At 39.3% G+C, this 16,837-nt stretch overlaps 1 protein-coding gene across 2 annotated transcripts; it reads left to right on the forward strand.

Annotated features, from left to right (window-relative positions):
• Positions 1-78: 78 nt before the first annotated feature.
• Positions 79-16,479, forward strand: lrrc28 (leucine rich repeat containing 28). 2 transcript variants are annotated; one of them, XM_053635218.1, is made up of 10 exons: positions 79-182; positions 1,821-2,036; positions 2,123-2,163; positions 2,817-2,854; positions 2,949-3,086; positions 6,794-7,000; positions 7,698-7,800; positions 8,465-8,640; positions 10,127-10,286; positions 14,093-16,479. In XM_053635218.1, the coding sequence occupies exons 2-10, from the start codon at positions 1,869-1,871 to the stop codon at positions 14,160-14,162; spliced, it is 1,101 nt and encodes a 366-aa protein (XP_053491193.1). In that variant the 5' UTR covers positions 79-182; positions 1,821-1,868; the 3' UTR covers positions 14,163-16,479. The 2 variants fall into 2 exon arrangements, with proteins under 2 accessions (XP_053491193.1, XP_053491194.1); XM_053635219.1 differs by lacking the exon at positions 79-182 and adding an exon at positions 229-542.
• The last annotated feature ends 358 nt before the right edge of the window (positions 16,480-16,837 follow it).

The raw sequence follows: 16,837 nt of genomic DNA on the forward strand, positions 1-16,837 counted from the left end.
AAAGACTGCATGTAGCAGCATCAATTCGCTGAGAACTTTGAATCGTTGCCATATGTAAATCACGTGATCTGCTCAACCAATCGCGCTTTTCTCTGCTTTGACGTTTCCGGTTGCTGACAGAAAGGCCTAGGAGCTAAACCAACCCTTCCAGAGCTGGCTGTCATTACACACAGCTCCGGGATGTAAGTGTAACTGCATGTACTAATATAAACATGCTGTTAACTGCATTTTATTTATTGCATTTGGGATTATTTTCCGTAGTCTTTCAAGCTGCTAATCTGAGGAGCTTTGAGCTACTTAGTTTGTTTAGTTAGCGTTAGCTTTCTGTAGTCAGACACGCTATTTTATTTCCTATCTGTATTCCGACAAATCTTACTTCCTGGAACAGGACCTGGTGGGCGTAACCGTGCCTTTCTGAGATATGATTGGCTAGTTTTCGTTGGAGCGCTTGTTAGTGTGGACTGCTAGCCAATCGTAATGCAGCGGGCGGGGTTTTCGGAATACAAGTGGGGAATATAAGATTGGGCACATCTATATCAGTGGTTAGTTTTGCATTTATTAAACAGTTTGGTCAACTCACAAAGTGTATAAAATCAAAATCTAGCGTTTACAGTTACAATTAGTCAACATTGATGTTAAACATATTAGCAAACAAGTTTGAGGTTTTTCTATTGTAAAATAATTCGAGGCAGGAATATGATATCTGTCGATTTGATATTTGTAAACATTTTCATGATAACTGTTACAGAATGTAGCTTTGTGCCAAAAAGATATGGAGCAGTAAACAAACAAACAAAAGGTGTTTATGTACAAAATCGTGCCCTACTCCCTATTCACTGCATATGTTGAAGTGCATTATGGGTATTATTTACCTCTAAGGTGCATCATTTCCACACTAACTCTAATTAGTGTGTGATATTCACTAGAAATAAAAACATATTATAATTCATTTCTGCCATCCACGACAGATTATATTCAAATATTTCCAAGTGTCTCGAAGCGGATTATTTTGGATTATTGTGGAACTAAGAGCAACAGAACCACAAATGGTAGAAGGAAAAAGACACTGGTATGAAGAACAGATGTTGAGACTGATTTCTTTCTAGCCAAAAATGAATAAAAATAAAACAGGGCGCTCACTCACACCTGATTGTCATCTGAACACACCGGACTCTAATTTCACCTTCAAATTAACTACTAATCCTAGAGGTGCACATACTTTTGCCACTCACAGACATGTAATATTGGACAATTTTCCTCGATAAATAAATGACCAATTATAGTATTTTTGTCTCATTTGTTAAATTGGATTCTCTTTATCTACTCTTAGGACTCGTGTGAAAATCTGTTGATGTTTTAGTTAAAATATATGCAGATATATAAATAAATAAATTCTAAAGGGTTCACAAACTTTCAAGCATCACTGTACATGTGAAATTAAGTTGTAATAATTCCGTTTGTAATCACTATTCTGTGTAGGCAGGTCTGTAATACAGCTGGGAATCATCATCATTAGTAGATGAATTCACTAACAATATCTTAGAAAAACAGTCATTTGAAATTTCTGGCCCTGAAATTAGCTCCACCCAAGGGAAAGCAGTAACTGCTCGGCTCTTTTGCTTTTCTCTAAATGTTGTTTAAACAGATGCGGTGGGTTCACTTTTGGAAAAGGGGTAACTTGGCAGTGTTTTCTATTGCGGTTCACGTCCCAGGCAGCAGAGGGAGACAGAAATGACAAACTGCTCCTTTAAGCGTTTCTGTGTGGGATTTACCCCCACCCCATTAATTTACACTGTCCCTAATTCTGACCCGTATTTTAGGGTTTGATACAGCGGGAAGTGAAAGAGGGAACGGCCCCCTCTGTGAGCATGGCCTCGGAGCTCCATGACGCCATCTTTGTAGCCAAACAGGAGCGTCACAAGAACCTTTTCCTCAACTACAGGAACCTGAACATCTTTCCTGTTGAGCTCTTAAAAGATGAAGGCCTGCAGTTCCTGGAAAGACTCTACATGAAAAGAAACTCACTCACGACTCTGGTACGGCTGACTGACTCACACACACAAAGCCTGCTTACACTCCGAAACAACTGAGCTTTGGAACTTAGCACTTCTGTCTTTTTCAGCCTGATAATCTAGCACAGAAACTCCCCAACCTGATCGAACTGTGAGTGTTCATGGTTTTTTCTTCTTCTAACGGTTCTGGTTTGTAAGGCTTCGTTTTTCAGTTCAGTCGGGATCAGGTGCAATTAACTTTTTATCTGTAATGTTAATAATGACCAGCAGATGTCACTAACGAATCAGCACTGCTTAAACCTCAATATTATAGACACCGATCAGCCGTAACATTAAACCCACTTACAGGTGACATGAATAACATTGGTTATCTCGTTACAATGGCACCTGTCAAGACATGAGATATATTAGGCAGTGAACAGTCAAGTCTCCATTTTGATGTGTTGGAAGCACCAGCATATAACCCTAACCCCAGATCTCAGTCCGATCGAGCATCTGTGGGACGTGCTGGACAAACAAGTCTGATCCATGGAGGTCCCACCTCGCAACTTGCAGGACTTAAAGGATCTGCTATTAACATCTTGCTGCCAGATACCACAGCACACCTTCAGAGGTCTTGTGGAGTCCATGCCTCAACGAAGGGGGACTTACACAAAATTAGGCAAGTGGTTTTAATGTTATGGCTGATTAGTGTAAGCAGAAACGCGACTTCCTTTGGATTCAATCCTATCTTAAGGGTTGTTGCATTACTTTAACTCGAGGGAAGTCTGTTAACGTGCAAAATCTCTCATTTTTCGAATGTAGGTATCTCCACTCAAACAACATTGCCTTCATTCCGCAAGGTACAAATCTCCAATGTTGTGTTTATATCATACGGTCTTATGTTATTTCACACAGTTTACACCGCTGTCCTTTTGTCTCTGCTTGATCTCACAGCTATTGGGAACTTGGCGAGGCTGCAGTCGCTGGATCTGAGTGATAATGCCCTGCAGGTGATCTGCCCCGAGATCGGTCGCCTGCGCTCGTTACGCCACTTACGACTGTCCAACAACCAGCTGAAATGCCTTCCACAAGGTAGGATTTGGATTTTCACCATCGTGGTGTTATTTATTACTTGCTGAACTTGGTCTCGGAGACATTTCACAAGTCTTGAGTATTAGGATTCTGACACACACTTTAAGACAGATTTTAATTTCATCACTGAAAACACTTATTTTTCTTTTAATTAATAAGTGGAAATACATCTGTCTGACCAAGTCACATTTGAAACACTGATTTTAGGTAAGAGTTCATTATGGGTTTTTTTGTTTTGTTTTTTAACAGAAGTGAATAAATAAAAGCCGGTAATTATCCACTTGTCTAGAAAATTTTAAATGTGATTAATTGTAAATATCAAAGACAAACCACACAGCGCATAATATTCACAAACACACACAGCTACAGTGCCCTCCATTAATATTGGCACCCTTGCTAAATATGAGCAAAGAAGGCTGTGAAAAATTGGCGCTTTTTTTTAACCTTATTTTTTTAACCTTTTGAACTTTTGTTAAAAAAAATATTCATGAAAATACTCTGCTGTCATGGATATCAAACAATTCCAAACAAAACACATGTTTGTTTTATATATATGTGTATATATGTATATTTATTGTAGATAAATATAGGTGTGTAACAATTATTAGCACCCTTTTAGAGTCTTCTCCTATAATGCCTGATGAGGTTGGAGAATACATGGCAAGGGATCTGAGACCATTCCTCCATACAGAATCTCTCCAGAATAAAAGAAAGGAAAAATTTTGTAAATAACACAAATGAATAGAGGTGGACAAATTAGTATCCTAGGCAAGCAGATTTCATAGCCGCATCATTGACCCTATATTAAAATTTGTGTGCTACCCCCTGCCCCCAATACTCTTAGTGGGAATTAGTATAAATCATAGGCCTGCTACTTTAAACATTCACTGTGGATAAGTAGACACTCCAGAGAATGATGGATAACGCTCTTATTTAAAGGTTAAAATCGAATCTTAACGAAACAATTTCACGTCAAACTCATTGCGCATGAATCCAAATAGCTATATCGCACAATGCGTTTCGTTTTTCTGCATCAAAGAGGCTTCTTTTTATTTACACACTGAGCGAAGATTTTTATGAATCAGTGTGTAAGAGCCCACAAACTGCAAGTGCTCTATACTCACAGTGTGTAATAAGAGGACTGTGCTTGGGCGTCACAATGCAGCTTATTATAAGAAGTCGGGAGATGTAATTTTTTTTTGTTTTTTTAAAGTGCACATCTCATCTCTGCTGTTACTTTGATTTACCTGACGGTTGTCCATTTAAAGTCCATTTTACACCAAAGCAGCACAGCTTGCATGCATTACAGTGTGGAGCATGCACGTCTGTGCTTGTTTGCTAAATGCACTGGTTATATTGTGCAATATCTGTGATTTATTTTATTTATTTAATATTCTATTAATCATATTCAAATCTGTGGAATTGCTTTATAAATATAATAATATTTAGTGAACATGTACACAATCATGTCCTCAGGGGTGAGAACCCATGTGGTTTAATCTGTATTAATGTACTTAAAGCATGGGATGCTAGTTAGCTAGTTATTGTAATTTGTTAGTTACCACTTTTTAGATTAGTCAGTTATGTTTCCATTGAACTAAACATAGGACTGCGCAGCACACTGGAGCTTCCCAGGTGGCTCGCTAATCAATTTACCGCTTGCCCACGCCTGGAAAAATACATAATACTCCCAAAAACCTTCCTTTCCTGTCTGTTTCCATGCCAATTCCAAATCCGTTAATCATCAATAAACAAAGCCGACATTCTACACAGCAAACTGGAGTTTTAATTAGAGATGTAAATGTGTGTGGTTAAAAACTTTCAGTATTTCACTTTTAGGTGTAAAAGCTGACGCCATCAACAAAATGAATTTTATGAGTCCATAAAAACTGGAATGTGACTTGATGGAGAAATGCTTTGTCTATTTGTTTTCTATCTCTTGTACCTTCCTTGAAGCGTATGAGCAGTCAGACGTTAGGGTTTTCCTCTAGAGAAGAGTAAGCCGTATGTATTTGTTTACAGACAGAAGCACGTGATCCAGAAACACACTTCTGCCAAAAAGCACAGAGCACTTGAGTTTTTCTGGACCGGGTGTCTTAGGCCTGGCGCAGGCTCCCTTTCTCCTTTCCTAATTTAGAAACAGTGAGCAAAACTATGCAGGAATAATTGGATGCTGTTATGTCAGGCTTGTTTGACTGCGTTGCCAAGATGCTGTTGTGATCTCTCTTAATCTACAATAGACGTGAATCTCATCTGCTAGATTTCCTTTTTTTCCTGGAATTGTGTGATCAGCCAAAACAGGTTTAGTCTCCAAAGATTGCTTCAGAGTGTGCACTGTGTGTGCACTGGAGCTGCAAGGCTAATTAGCTTTGCTATTGAGTTTTTCCAGGATCTCAGATTTGCCTGTGTAGTTCCGGTGTAGGTTTATGGCCTGTTCAATGATTTTATGAACAGACAACTTCGATGGCATGACTTGAAAATAATGCCTTGTGAGGTGCATATGATAAGTTCATTCTAAACTGGTAGCTGTAAGCATGAAGAAGAATGATCTGCCACAGGCATTAGACGTAATGAAGTTGAGTGAGTTTTGTACTCCAAGAACAACCTGTGACCCAGCTGGAAGTGTCCTCATTTAAAACTGATTTATTTTCAACTCCGGGCAGTGTTATGCTTTGTCAGATGTGGTATCTGTTTATTTCATTTTACTCTGCTGATCTTCCTCCCAGATCGTCTGCTTTGTGTGGTGAAAGCGCTGCGTGTCACGGAACAATATGCGTTTGTGGTTTTGCAACCTGAATGTGCATGCCAGTGGTCGGAAAGCTTTTCGGAAAGCTGCTTTGATTTACGGTTAAGTCAGTGACCTTATGTTTCTTATTGGGAACATGTACTTGTTCCCCCTCTCATGGAGGATTCTGGATGTGACTCGGAGGTTATTGTGACTGAACTGCTCATCACCAGCAGAGGGCAGCAGCATCTGGTAATGAGAAGCAGAGCAGGCTATTTTTCATTTGTGAGATATAAACATTGAGAGGCCTCTGTGCCTGTCAGTTACACTAAAGGAGGGGGTGTGGCCTCTGTGCCTGTCAGTTGCACTAAAGGAGGAGGTGTGGCCTCTGTGCCTGTCAGTTACACTAAATTAAGAGGTGTGGCCTCTGTGCCTGTCAGTTACACTAAAGGAGGAGGTGTGGCCTCTGTGCCTGTCAGTTACACTAAAGGAGGAGGTGTGGCCTCTGTGCCTGTCAGTTACACTAAAGGAGGAGGTGTGGCCTCTGTGTCTGTCAGTTACACTAAAGGAGGAGGTGTGGCCTCTGTGCCTGTCAGTTACACAAAATGAAGAGGTGTGGCCTCTGTGCCTGTCAGTTACACTAAAGGAGGAGGTGTGGCCTCTGTGCCTGTCAGTTACACTAAAGGAGGAGGTGTGGCCTCTGTGCCTGTCAGTTACACTAAATGAACAGGTGTGGCCTCTGTGCCTGTCAGTTACACTAAAGGAGGAGGTGTGGCCTCTGTGCCTGTCAGTTACACTAAAGGAGGAGGTGTGGCCTCTGTGCCTGTCGGTCCTAATTATTCAAAAATTTATGTATTATGAATTACTAATCATTTTACTCTTTCTTGGAATTTGATCTTTTAATATAGTAATCTTGCTTATGTTGTTAAGTGTGTGTGTGTGTGTGTGTGTGTGTGTGTGTGTGTGTGCATTGTCGTACTAGAGCTGGGGTATTTGAAGGAGCTGGAGACTCTGGACGTGTCCATGAATCTGTTAAGGACTCTCCCGGAGCAGCTGCACCAGTGTGTGTCTCTGCAGTGTCTGACCGCTGACCGGAACCTCCTGCAGTGCCTCCCGCGTCAGCTGTGTCAGCTACCAGACCTCAACGAGCTCTCCGTGGCTGCAAACTGCCTCAGATCACTGCCTCTGGGTGAGAGCTGCTGTCCACAGACACATGCACTCTGACTCAGTCCAAGTAACATTTGGCGTGTACAGTACACAAGTGAGTAATGAAATGCAGTGATAGACCCTTGGATTCTGCCAGATTATGCAAGTGCAGCATGAAATAAGCACGCTCGCAAGATTGCACAAGATTCCGAACTGTTCCTCAGTGTCTCACAGGGAAGTCTCTATAGGTTCAGTGTCTCAGTGAGGAGTCTTTCTAATGTGTTGGTTATGCTCGAGTTAGTGAGAGGGTCACGTGGAGCTGCAGGTGCTGTGATAGACCACCCGCTGTGAGGGGCCCCAGGGGATTGTGGGTGATAATGAGCCTGAAATACTTCTCATAATGATGTTCACAGTGCTTCTGCTCTCATACTGTCTATATCTCTGTCTGTCTATCTCTATCTCTCAGTCCCCCTCTCTCAATCTGTCTGTCCCCCTCTCTCAATCTGTCTGTCCCCCTCTCTCAATCTGTCTGTCCTGTCTTTCTCTCTGGGCATCTACAGAGGCTCTCAATCTCCAGGGAAGCCACACTATTATCTAACTCATGTTTACTGCTGATAACACTTTTTAGGTTGCAGGTTTTTTGCCTAAATGTGCTGATAACCATTACTTCAACATAGGTAGATGTCTTTTTAAACGCTGTGCTTATTGAACTGCAAAGTGACTATCATTCTCCCTGTCAGATCTTGGACGATCCATGGAGCTGCAGTTTGTCTTCGTGGACAACAATGTTCACCTCAAGGGCCTGCCATCTTACCTGTATAACAAGGTCATCGGCTGCAACGGGTGAGAGTCTGAGCAGTTAGAGGAGTGGTGGTGTACTGTGATTAAGAAATCTTTAGCATTAAAAAAAAAAAACTTGATCCCTTAAGTGTCATCCAAAACTTGTCTTGTAAGAACATGAAAACACACATTTACCTTTATTAAGAAATACAGATTATATGAATAAGCAAATTACAAAAATACTAACTTTGATTTTTCCATTGAGGTTTTTAATATTGCTATTTCTTTAAAGAATGTAGGCATGCCGGTTTTCACACTTTGACTGGTTTTTAATACTCGTATTATTAAAAAAATAAATAAACCAGACCTAAAATGAGCGTTTTATTTGAGCTTTTTCCGTACATTTTAAGGAGATAAAAATAAGAGAAAAGGTTTGTATTTTTAGATTCTTTTTTATCAACTAACAAGTCTAAGTCATTTTAAATATATGTGGCAATAATCTGATTAATTAGATATTGCTCACACTTCTGCAGCATTTATTGTCGTCTTTGGAAATGCCTCATGCAGTTATTGTGTTGAGGCAGAAATGAGTCACACTGATTCACGTCACTAAAACACGTCAGTTGACACAGTCAGGTTGTTTCATATTATGGAGGGAATAGTGGCAAGAGAACAATGGCTTAATGCTGTCGTGTATGTGTGTGTGTGTGTGTTTGTGTGTGTGTAGGTGTGGAGTTACTCCACACGTCTCTGACGTGACACAGCTGTCACTGACCATCGGGGATATGAACGTGCCTCTTCCCTCTGAAGTGAAGGCTATTGGCACTGAGGCTGACCGAGTGCTGACATTAGAAGAGATGGCAATGAGAGCACTGCATGTAGCATACAGCAGGAACACGAAGGGTGAGACTCGCATTCACCTGCTGATGAGTTTACAAAGGACAACACATCTTATTGGCTCTTGTCCAGGAACCATGTCCTAGTGTTCCACTGTTGGTCCTTAACCCTATGCAGTTTGAGGAGTGATACTAGCACACAGCTTCTTATCTTTCAGGAAAAACAAAAATTGCCTTAAATTTTAATAAATATAAATTCCATTCATCCATCCATCAGTTTTCTGTACCGCTTTTCCTACACAGGGTCGTGGGGGAGCCTGGAGCTTATCCCAGGGATCTTGGGGCACAAGGCGGGGGACACCCTTGACAGGGTGCCAACCCACTACAGGGCACAATCTCTCACACATTCACACACCCGTTCAAACACTACAGGCAATTTGGAAATGCCAATCAGCCTACAACACATCTCTGTGGGGGAGGAAACCGGTGTACCTGGAGGAAACCCCCGAAGCATGGGGAGAACATGCAAACTCTGCACACAGGGCAAAGGTGGGATTTGAAACCCCAGCCCCGAGTGCGAGACAAACGTGCTAGCCACAAGCCAATTTTTAACTGCCCCAAAAATAAAAATATTAAAACTTGAAAACCAACATATTTACTTAATATTTTTATCACTTTATTTATATTATATTTTATAATACTTTAAGTCTTTTTATCTAAATACAAACATTTTTTTTCTTTTTTCAGTAACGTTTGATATTAAACTTGGGCAGAAAATGTTCCACGCCATTTCTTTTCTTTTATTTGTTTAATATTGATAAACTGTACTGAGACTAATGTATCGTTTTTAGGAAGGCCCTGCATTTTAAGTATTAAAAAACAAATAAAACAACACTTAAACTGACAGCAGGCGATTAGACAAGGAAAATAGTACTATAATGAATAATACGAACTGGTGTGATGAAGTAAATAAAGCATTTGTTAAAAAGAAATAATGAGTAAAATATATAGGAAAATAATTAATGACAGGGTGGTGTGATGCACTCCAACATGGAGCACACTTACTGTTACTACAAAGAAGTGGATTTCCCCCCCCCCAAAAACAACTTTGTCCCGAAGTGTTTTGTTTCTTTTATACCACAGCAATCTGCCAATGATTACAATTTTTAATTATCAACTGACGTGACAAACTTTTTATCTGTTTATAGTTAAAATTTTTTGAATGTTGTGGGACGTCTTTTTTATAGCAGCTATAAACAATCATCCTCTCACACAGAAATGCAGCTTGTGTTGACACTGGAGACTTCTTCAATAAGCGTTAAGGTTTTTACAGAAAACTGCATCATATCAACAACTGTTTTTTTTTTTAATATGTCTATTATGAGTCCTTATGTAGAGTATCAGCCATACAGGTCCCTGTCAATGAGCTGTTACTGTAGAAAATGACTAATATTCTCTGGCACCAGACGATAAAAAAGTTCTACATGCCAGAACCTGTAGGTTGTTCAGGCATTTGAGTGCTTGTTATGATTCTTTCCTTGCCCTCCGCTCAGACTCTGCGTTCTTGCCAACGTTCCTGCTGCCCACCAGCCTGTTCGAGCTGTTCCTGTGTCCGCTGGGTCACTGCCATCGCTGCAGTCAGCTCATGTTCACCATCGTCTACCCCAAACTCTTCCGCCTCAGAGACACCGCACTGGCTGGTGTGCACAGGAGGTACCACTGTCACGACACACACACTCTCCCATCATTCTGATGCAGGTTTTAACTTGCCCTTATCCATCTGTTTCGCACCACACAGAAGATTGGCTCACCTGCATCATAAGAGTGGTTACTTGACAAATATCTAGCATGGAATAGTTCAGCTTCTGTGTACAGATGAAGAAATTCAACACATAAAACCCACTTTAACTGTAGCTTATTAGCAGATTTCAAAACAAGCTCATTTTCACTTTTTGAACTATCCAGGTTTTATTGGTAATTATTACATTTATGGCCCCTTTGAAGATTTCTTGCTGTTTTGAAAAAAGAAATCAGTTCACAATGTATTCTTCTCTAGAAACATACTGTTATGTCGACTTCCCTCAGGCCTCCAAGGACTCATCCAGCCAATTCCAGTTGGCAATGATAAACTAATAAAACGCGCTCAAGTTAAAAAGGAAAGTCAACAAGGGCACATTAAAGCAGTAATGAAATCAGCATCAAACTCAATTTTAGTTATGTAGTCACATGTCCTAAGAGTTCTGTTAGGGGTTTTTTGTAATCTTTTCAATTTCCATTTATATTTCAGTTGAATTTTATTTTACTTATTTATTAGTTTGATTTAAATTTCTTTATATTTATTTAAGTGCGGTTTCAGTAACCCTAGCTTGAGTGATTATGAAGTTATGGAATTACTTTGTGTAATAAATACACAGTTTACAATGTGTTTACTCATATTTCAGGTATTATTATTATTATTATTATTATTATTATTATTATTATTATTATATCCTTTACATACACTGTTTCAGCTGCATTCCAGTTAAATTATTGGGGCTCAGATTTTCACTTAAGAGTCCCTTTTTTTGTTTCAAAGAAGTTCCTGATAAGACAGGAACTGTACTGGTGGACCTTTTAACAGTGACCTGTAAATAATAATAAAGCAACTGTAATATGTAATATATATATTACATATCACAGTTGCTTTATTATTATTTATAGGTCATATATATATATATATATATATATATATATATATATATATATATATATATATATGAACAATTATAAAAACATTATAAAATATTTTAAATGTTGTAATACATTACTAATTTTATTTTTAATGTAATATGGAATCATGTATTGCCAGATTAATTAGGAACAAACACATAAAGGGATGTTACTGAATAAAATAATAATAATAATAAAGGCACATTACCAAAAATGCTGCCTACAGTGGATATAAAACCTCTACACACCCCTGTTCAACTGGCAGGTTTTTGTGATTTAAAAAATTAAACCAAGATAAATCATGTCAGAACTTTTTCTAGCGTAGTTGTGAAATTTTAGCCTGTAAATGAAAGTGAAAAACAATAAGGTCATTTTGGGGGGGGGGGGATAAAAATGTACAATAACCAGCTTGCGTAAGTGTGTGCACCCTTTTGTAATTGGGAATGTGGCAGTGTTCAGAATCAACCAATTACTCTATTATTCAAACCCATGTTAAATACTAATTACACCTGCCATCAATTAAAGTTACTCATTACTATCAAATAAAGTACAGCTGTTCCTATGGAATTTTCCTCACATCTTCTTGGTAAAATCCAGATAGAAAATCCATGGGCCACAAAGAGCTTACAAAGCAAGTACGGGATCTCATTGTTGAAAAATATCAATCAGGAGAGGGTTCCAAAATTTTTTCCAATGCATTGGATATGAAATGGAACACTGTAAAGGCAATCATCAGCAAGTGGAGAAAATATGGCATGACAGTGACACTATTAAGAACAGGACGCCCCTTTATAATTGATGAGAAAATCAGGAGAAAACTGCTACCAAGAGGCCTACAGCAACATTAAAAGAATTTCAGTAATTTCTGGCAAGTCCTGGTTGCTCCCTACGTGTGACAACAATTTCCCGAATTCTTTATATCTCTAGGCTATTTTTTATTTATTTTTTTAAAACAAAAAATAAATAAAAAATATATCCAATCTCCCCAAACCATGTGGAATAATGTGTTCTGGTCTGATGAAACCAAAGTTGAACTTTTTGGTCATAGTACCAAAAGATATCTTTGGCACACAAAAAAAAAAAAAACAGCACACCACCAAAAGAACACCAGCCCCACAGGGAAGCATGGTTTGGGCAGAATCATACTTTGGGGCTGTTTTTTTTTTGTTTTGTTTTTTTTCTTCTGGAACTGTGGTTTTAATAATGACTAGCTCCAAATACCAGTCAATATTGGCACAAAACCTTAAGTCTTCTGCTAAAACACTAAGGAAAAGGAATTTCACCTTTCAGCATGACATGCCCAGCCAATTTGACGGAGCTAGAATACTTTTGCAAGGAAGAATGGCAAAATATTGCTTAGACAAGATGTGCCAAATTGATAGATTCTTACCCAGAACGATTGAATGTTGAGATAAAATCTAAAGGTGCTTCATCTAAGTATTAGTTTAGGGGTGTGCACACTTATGCAACAAGGTAATTGCACTTTTGTCCCCCTAAAATGATTATTGTTTTTCACTTTAATTTCTAGGTTAAAATTTCACAATAAAGGTATAAAAAGATTGGACATGATTTATCTTGGTTTCATTTTAATATAATAAAAACCTGCCATTTTAACAGGGGTGTGTAGACTTTTTTTTTATGTCCACTGTATGTGTATCCTTTGCATTTTCTCAGCTTCAAAACAGCTTGCTTTTCTCCCATAGACAGCTCCTTGGTCTTCATGTGGGTTTATCCTTTTTAACAACGAATGCAGTCTTCACATGTGAAACCTAGGGCTCAAACCAAGATTAGCTATTCAGAGCTGTTCATTCTTTAAACAATCAAATCAAACAGGGCACGACTGGGTAGCAAGAAACACCTGTCAGTCACAAGTTCCAATATTTGTGATCACTTGAAAAAATGGGCACCCTTGAAACACAAGGTGGCATGTTCTATGTTTAGCACATCTAGATGTGAATATCAGGAAATGAAAGCTGAAATTCTGATCTGTCCTCTCGTTCATCTTTTGACCTCAAGCCCAAATGTCTTCAATGTATAGCAAAAACAGCAGAATTGGCCTTGCTGTTCCAATACTTTCGGAAGGGGACCAGGTGTACAGTTTGTGCAGTATACTACATGGCATTTTAATGAATAGTTATACTTTATGATTATATGTTTTCATGGAATTCTATACAGTATAGCACATTGTCAGAGCTTTATTAATTCGATTTTATGCAAAGGCTTTACAAGTAATCATTACCAACTTAAAACTAGTTATAAGCACAGTTGTACTGGTTTTTGAATATGGTCTTCATAGAAAGTGTTACCAAAATGTTTGGGTTTATTCTTCATTAACTACAATAACTGACTCTCACATACTTGAGGGTCATGTTTATGACTATCTCGGTTCCGGTGCCCTGATTCCTCCTTCTGATCCACCGTGTTGGTAAATGATGAGCTGGCCGTTCAGGGCTTGTCTCACTCCTCTGTCTGTCTCAACCCATTAGTAACAGGACACCAGCATTTCTGTATCAACATCTCCCATCCTAACCCATCCTAACACAATCAGCATGGATAATTGGCTAATCTCAGGTCCTCTGCGTGCATTAAGAGATCTAATCGGTCGGCCAGTTATGTCTGGACCAGTCCATGCAGCTAGAGAGCTTGGTTGTAGTCAGCAGCAGCACAGGTCGGTGTGTGTTTCTGTCTGTGCATGTTGGGAAAGAGGAAAAACAAGAGACTGACAGGAATGTCTAGGTGACCATTTCACAGCTTCTTTCCCGTATTATCTGTCTCTCTTTCTCTCTTTTTTCCCCTCTTTCTGTCAACAGAACGACGGTGAGTTTTGTAGCATACTGCTGCTCCAGCCAGTGTTTGCAGATGTTTGACCTGCAGAGTTGATATCACCATCTCATCCATCACGGGGCTGTCGTCGGGAGGTGCCGCGAGAATGTTGTGACCTTGATCTTGAACTACAGATTAACAGTGGACCCCTTGGACTTGCTGACATCCAAAGCAGTAAAAGTTTTAGCACCCCATGCAAAGTTTGTACTTATGAGCTCCTTTCAGTAGTCAGCATTGGCACTTTCTCTCAAAATAAGAATAGTTACATTTTATGAAGTGTTTTTTTTTTTTTTTTTAACTGATTGTAACAGAAGCTCTTGAGTACCTTTCACCCAGATGAGAAGTATTTTTGAATTCAGACAAAATCCCTACTTGATGGAAGTGTCCTGGCGATTTTCTGAACTGTATTATTATTCAAGTATTTATTCTTATAAGGATTGACCTCCATTTTGGAGATTTTCTGTTTGAAGTGTTTGGACTGTGACTTTTATGACTGTTCTAGACCCAATGAAGCACTACAGAATGCTCGAAACGGATCGTGTACATGCTATTAGAGGGATGCTGAAAAATCAATTTAACACAATTTCATCCATACCCCAATGATCAACCAAGATGTTTGGTGTCTGATGTTTTGCCCTGGCTAATGGTGCTAATAAGTAATCTAAAGGTGAGCTGTAGCTCCAATTAATTCTAAAGAAGCAAATGACAGACACCAAAAACCTTGACTGAGCGTGTAAATTGGATTCCCCCCCCCCCCCCCCCAAACCACCGATGTCCTTTAATAAATACATTATTTGTGGCCATAACCACAATCTGCATCCAAAGCCATTCAGGATTTTGTGTGGCTTGTCACTGATTTTTCCAACTAAGCCTTTCCACATGTACATCTAACTGAAATGAAATGACATTCGTCGTTATTTATAAATGAAACACCGTGTTTCCATTCATGTCTAGTTACCTGGAGACTTAGAAACATTAAGTAAATAAACTTCACTGTTCAAGAACTTTTGAATATTGAAGTGTTTTAAATGGTACACTATTTATTGAGTTCATTCAATGCATTAGACCGTTGTAACATCATAACGTTGAAAGTTGCATTTGGCTCCAGATTTCTGTAACTGCAATTTAATCTGCTCAATACATTCATATGTGATTCTGTAGAGGCTTGCTCTTTCCCAACAGGAATTTTATTGAAAGAATTAAGTAATGTGTGGACATGTTGATGACTTGTATTCCCTACTGGTACAAAATGAACCGTTGTATGGAATAACTTGCATGGTGTTGTCTTGCCCTGTAACACACCTGTCGTAAATTCATGAAGAACTTGTAAATCAGCTGACGAGTTACGGCTGATGTGTTAGAAGGGAAAACACCAGGACCAAGGTTATGAAACTTTTAGTTTCTTTATTATTCTGTAGAACAGAAAAAGTCACTAAGTAAAAGTTTTATATTATGTGGACTGATGTGGAACCTCAAAAGGACAGTTCATAGGGTGTGTGTGTGTGTGTGTGTGTGTGTGTGTGTGTGTGGTTGCCTTTGATGGGTTGGTGCCCCATCCGGGATGTATTCCCATCAAGCGTTCTGGGGTAGGCTCCGGGTTCCACTGCAATCCTGACTAGGATAAAGCTCCTACTGAAGAAACCAGAATAAAGAACTGAACTTAAATAGTTTAATGGAATATCACATTTGCAAAGATATCACTTAGCCTCTCTGCATGGTGGCGCAGCAGGTAGTGTTGCTGTCTCACAGCTCCAGGTTAACCAGTTTGATCCTGAGCTCAGGTTACTGTCTATGTGGAGTTTTGTATGTTCTCTGCATGTCGACATGGTTTCACTCTGGGTTCTGCAGTTTCCTTCCACATCCCAAATCATCCAGGTAGGTGGATTTGTGTGTGTGTGTGTGTGTGTGTGTGTGTGTGTGTGTGTGTGTGTGTGTGTGGTGCACTGCTATCCTATTCAGAATGTATTCAGGCCTTGTGCCCAGTGTTCTCGGGATAGGTGTGAGATCCACCACCACCCTGACCAAGATGAATCAGAATGAATGAAGCACTTAGCTTGTATATAGTCGATCAGCTGAGGCAGGTTTTGTATTCAGTGTCTGGGGTTGTTCGGAAACTGGCCGAATTTGATTTCCCCCTGAACATTCATTTAAACTTCCCAAATAAATCAATTATCCAGGTCACATTTCAAGCCTGAGACAACTGTATTAAATGAAATGATCAACTATTAAATCCACTGAAAGATTTTACTTCTTCAAATGTAAAATAGATGAGGAAATGTAAGATGATATAAAGTAGAGGTTTTCAAAAATGTTATCCCTGAAACTGTAAAACAAATTCCTCAGTCCTGTTCAGCACAGAATCACTACCTCAATCCAACTCGTTAAATATCAGGCTCATTATTCATAATGATAATGAGTCTTTATTGGTCACATATACGTTACAGCACAGTGAAATTCTTTTCTTCGCATATCCCAGCATGTCAGGAAGCTGGGGTCAGAGCGCAGGGTCGGCCATGATACAGCGCCCCTGGAGCAGAGAGGGTTAAGGGCCTTGCTCAAGGGCCCAATAGTGGCAGCGTGGCAGTGCTGGGGCTTGAACCCCTGACCTTCCGATCAGTAACCCAGAGCAGTACAGTAATACGCTTGCTGTTTATCAGAGCGCTTTTATATTGCTGAACTTTCCAAGACTGAACACATTAGGTCCAAGCTGACATTATTTTTGTTATTATTAT

This window comes from Ictalurus furcatus, chromosome 10 (assembly GCF_023375685.1).
Source record: "Ictalurus furcatus strain D&B chromosome 10, Billie_1.0, whole genome shotgun sequence".
NCBI lineage: Eukaryota > Metazoa > Chordata > Actinopteri > Siluriformes > Ictaluridae > Ictalurus > Ictalurus furcatus.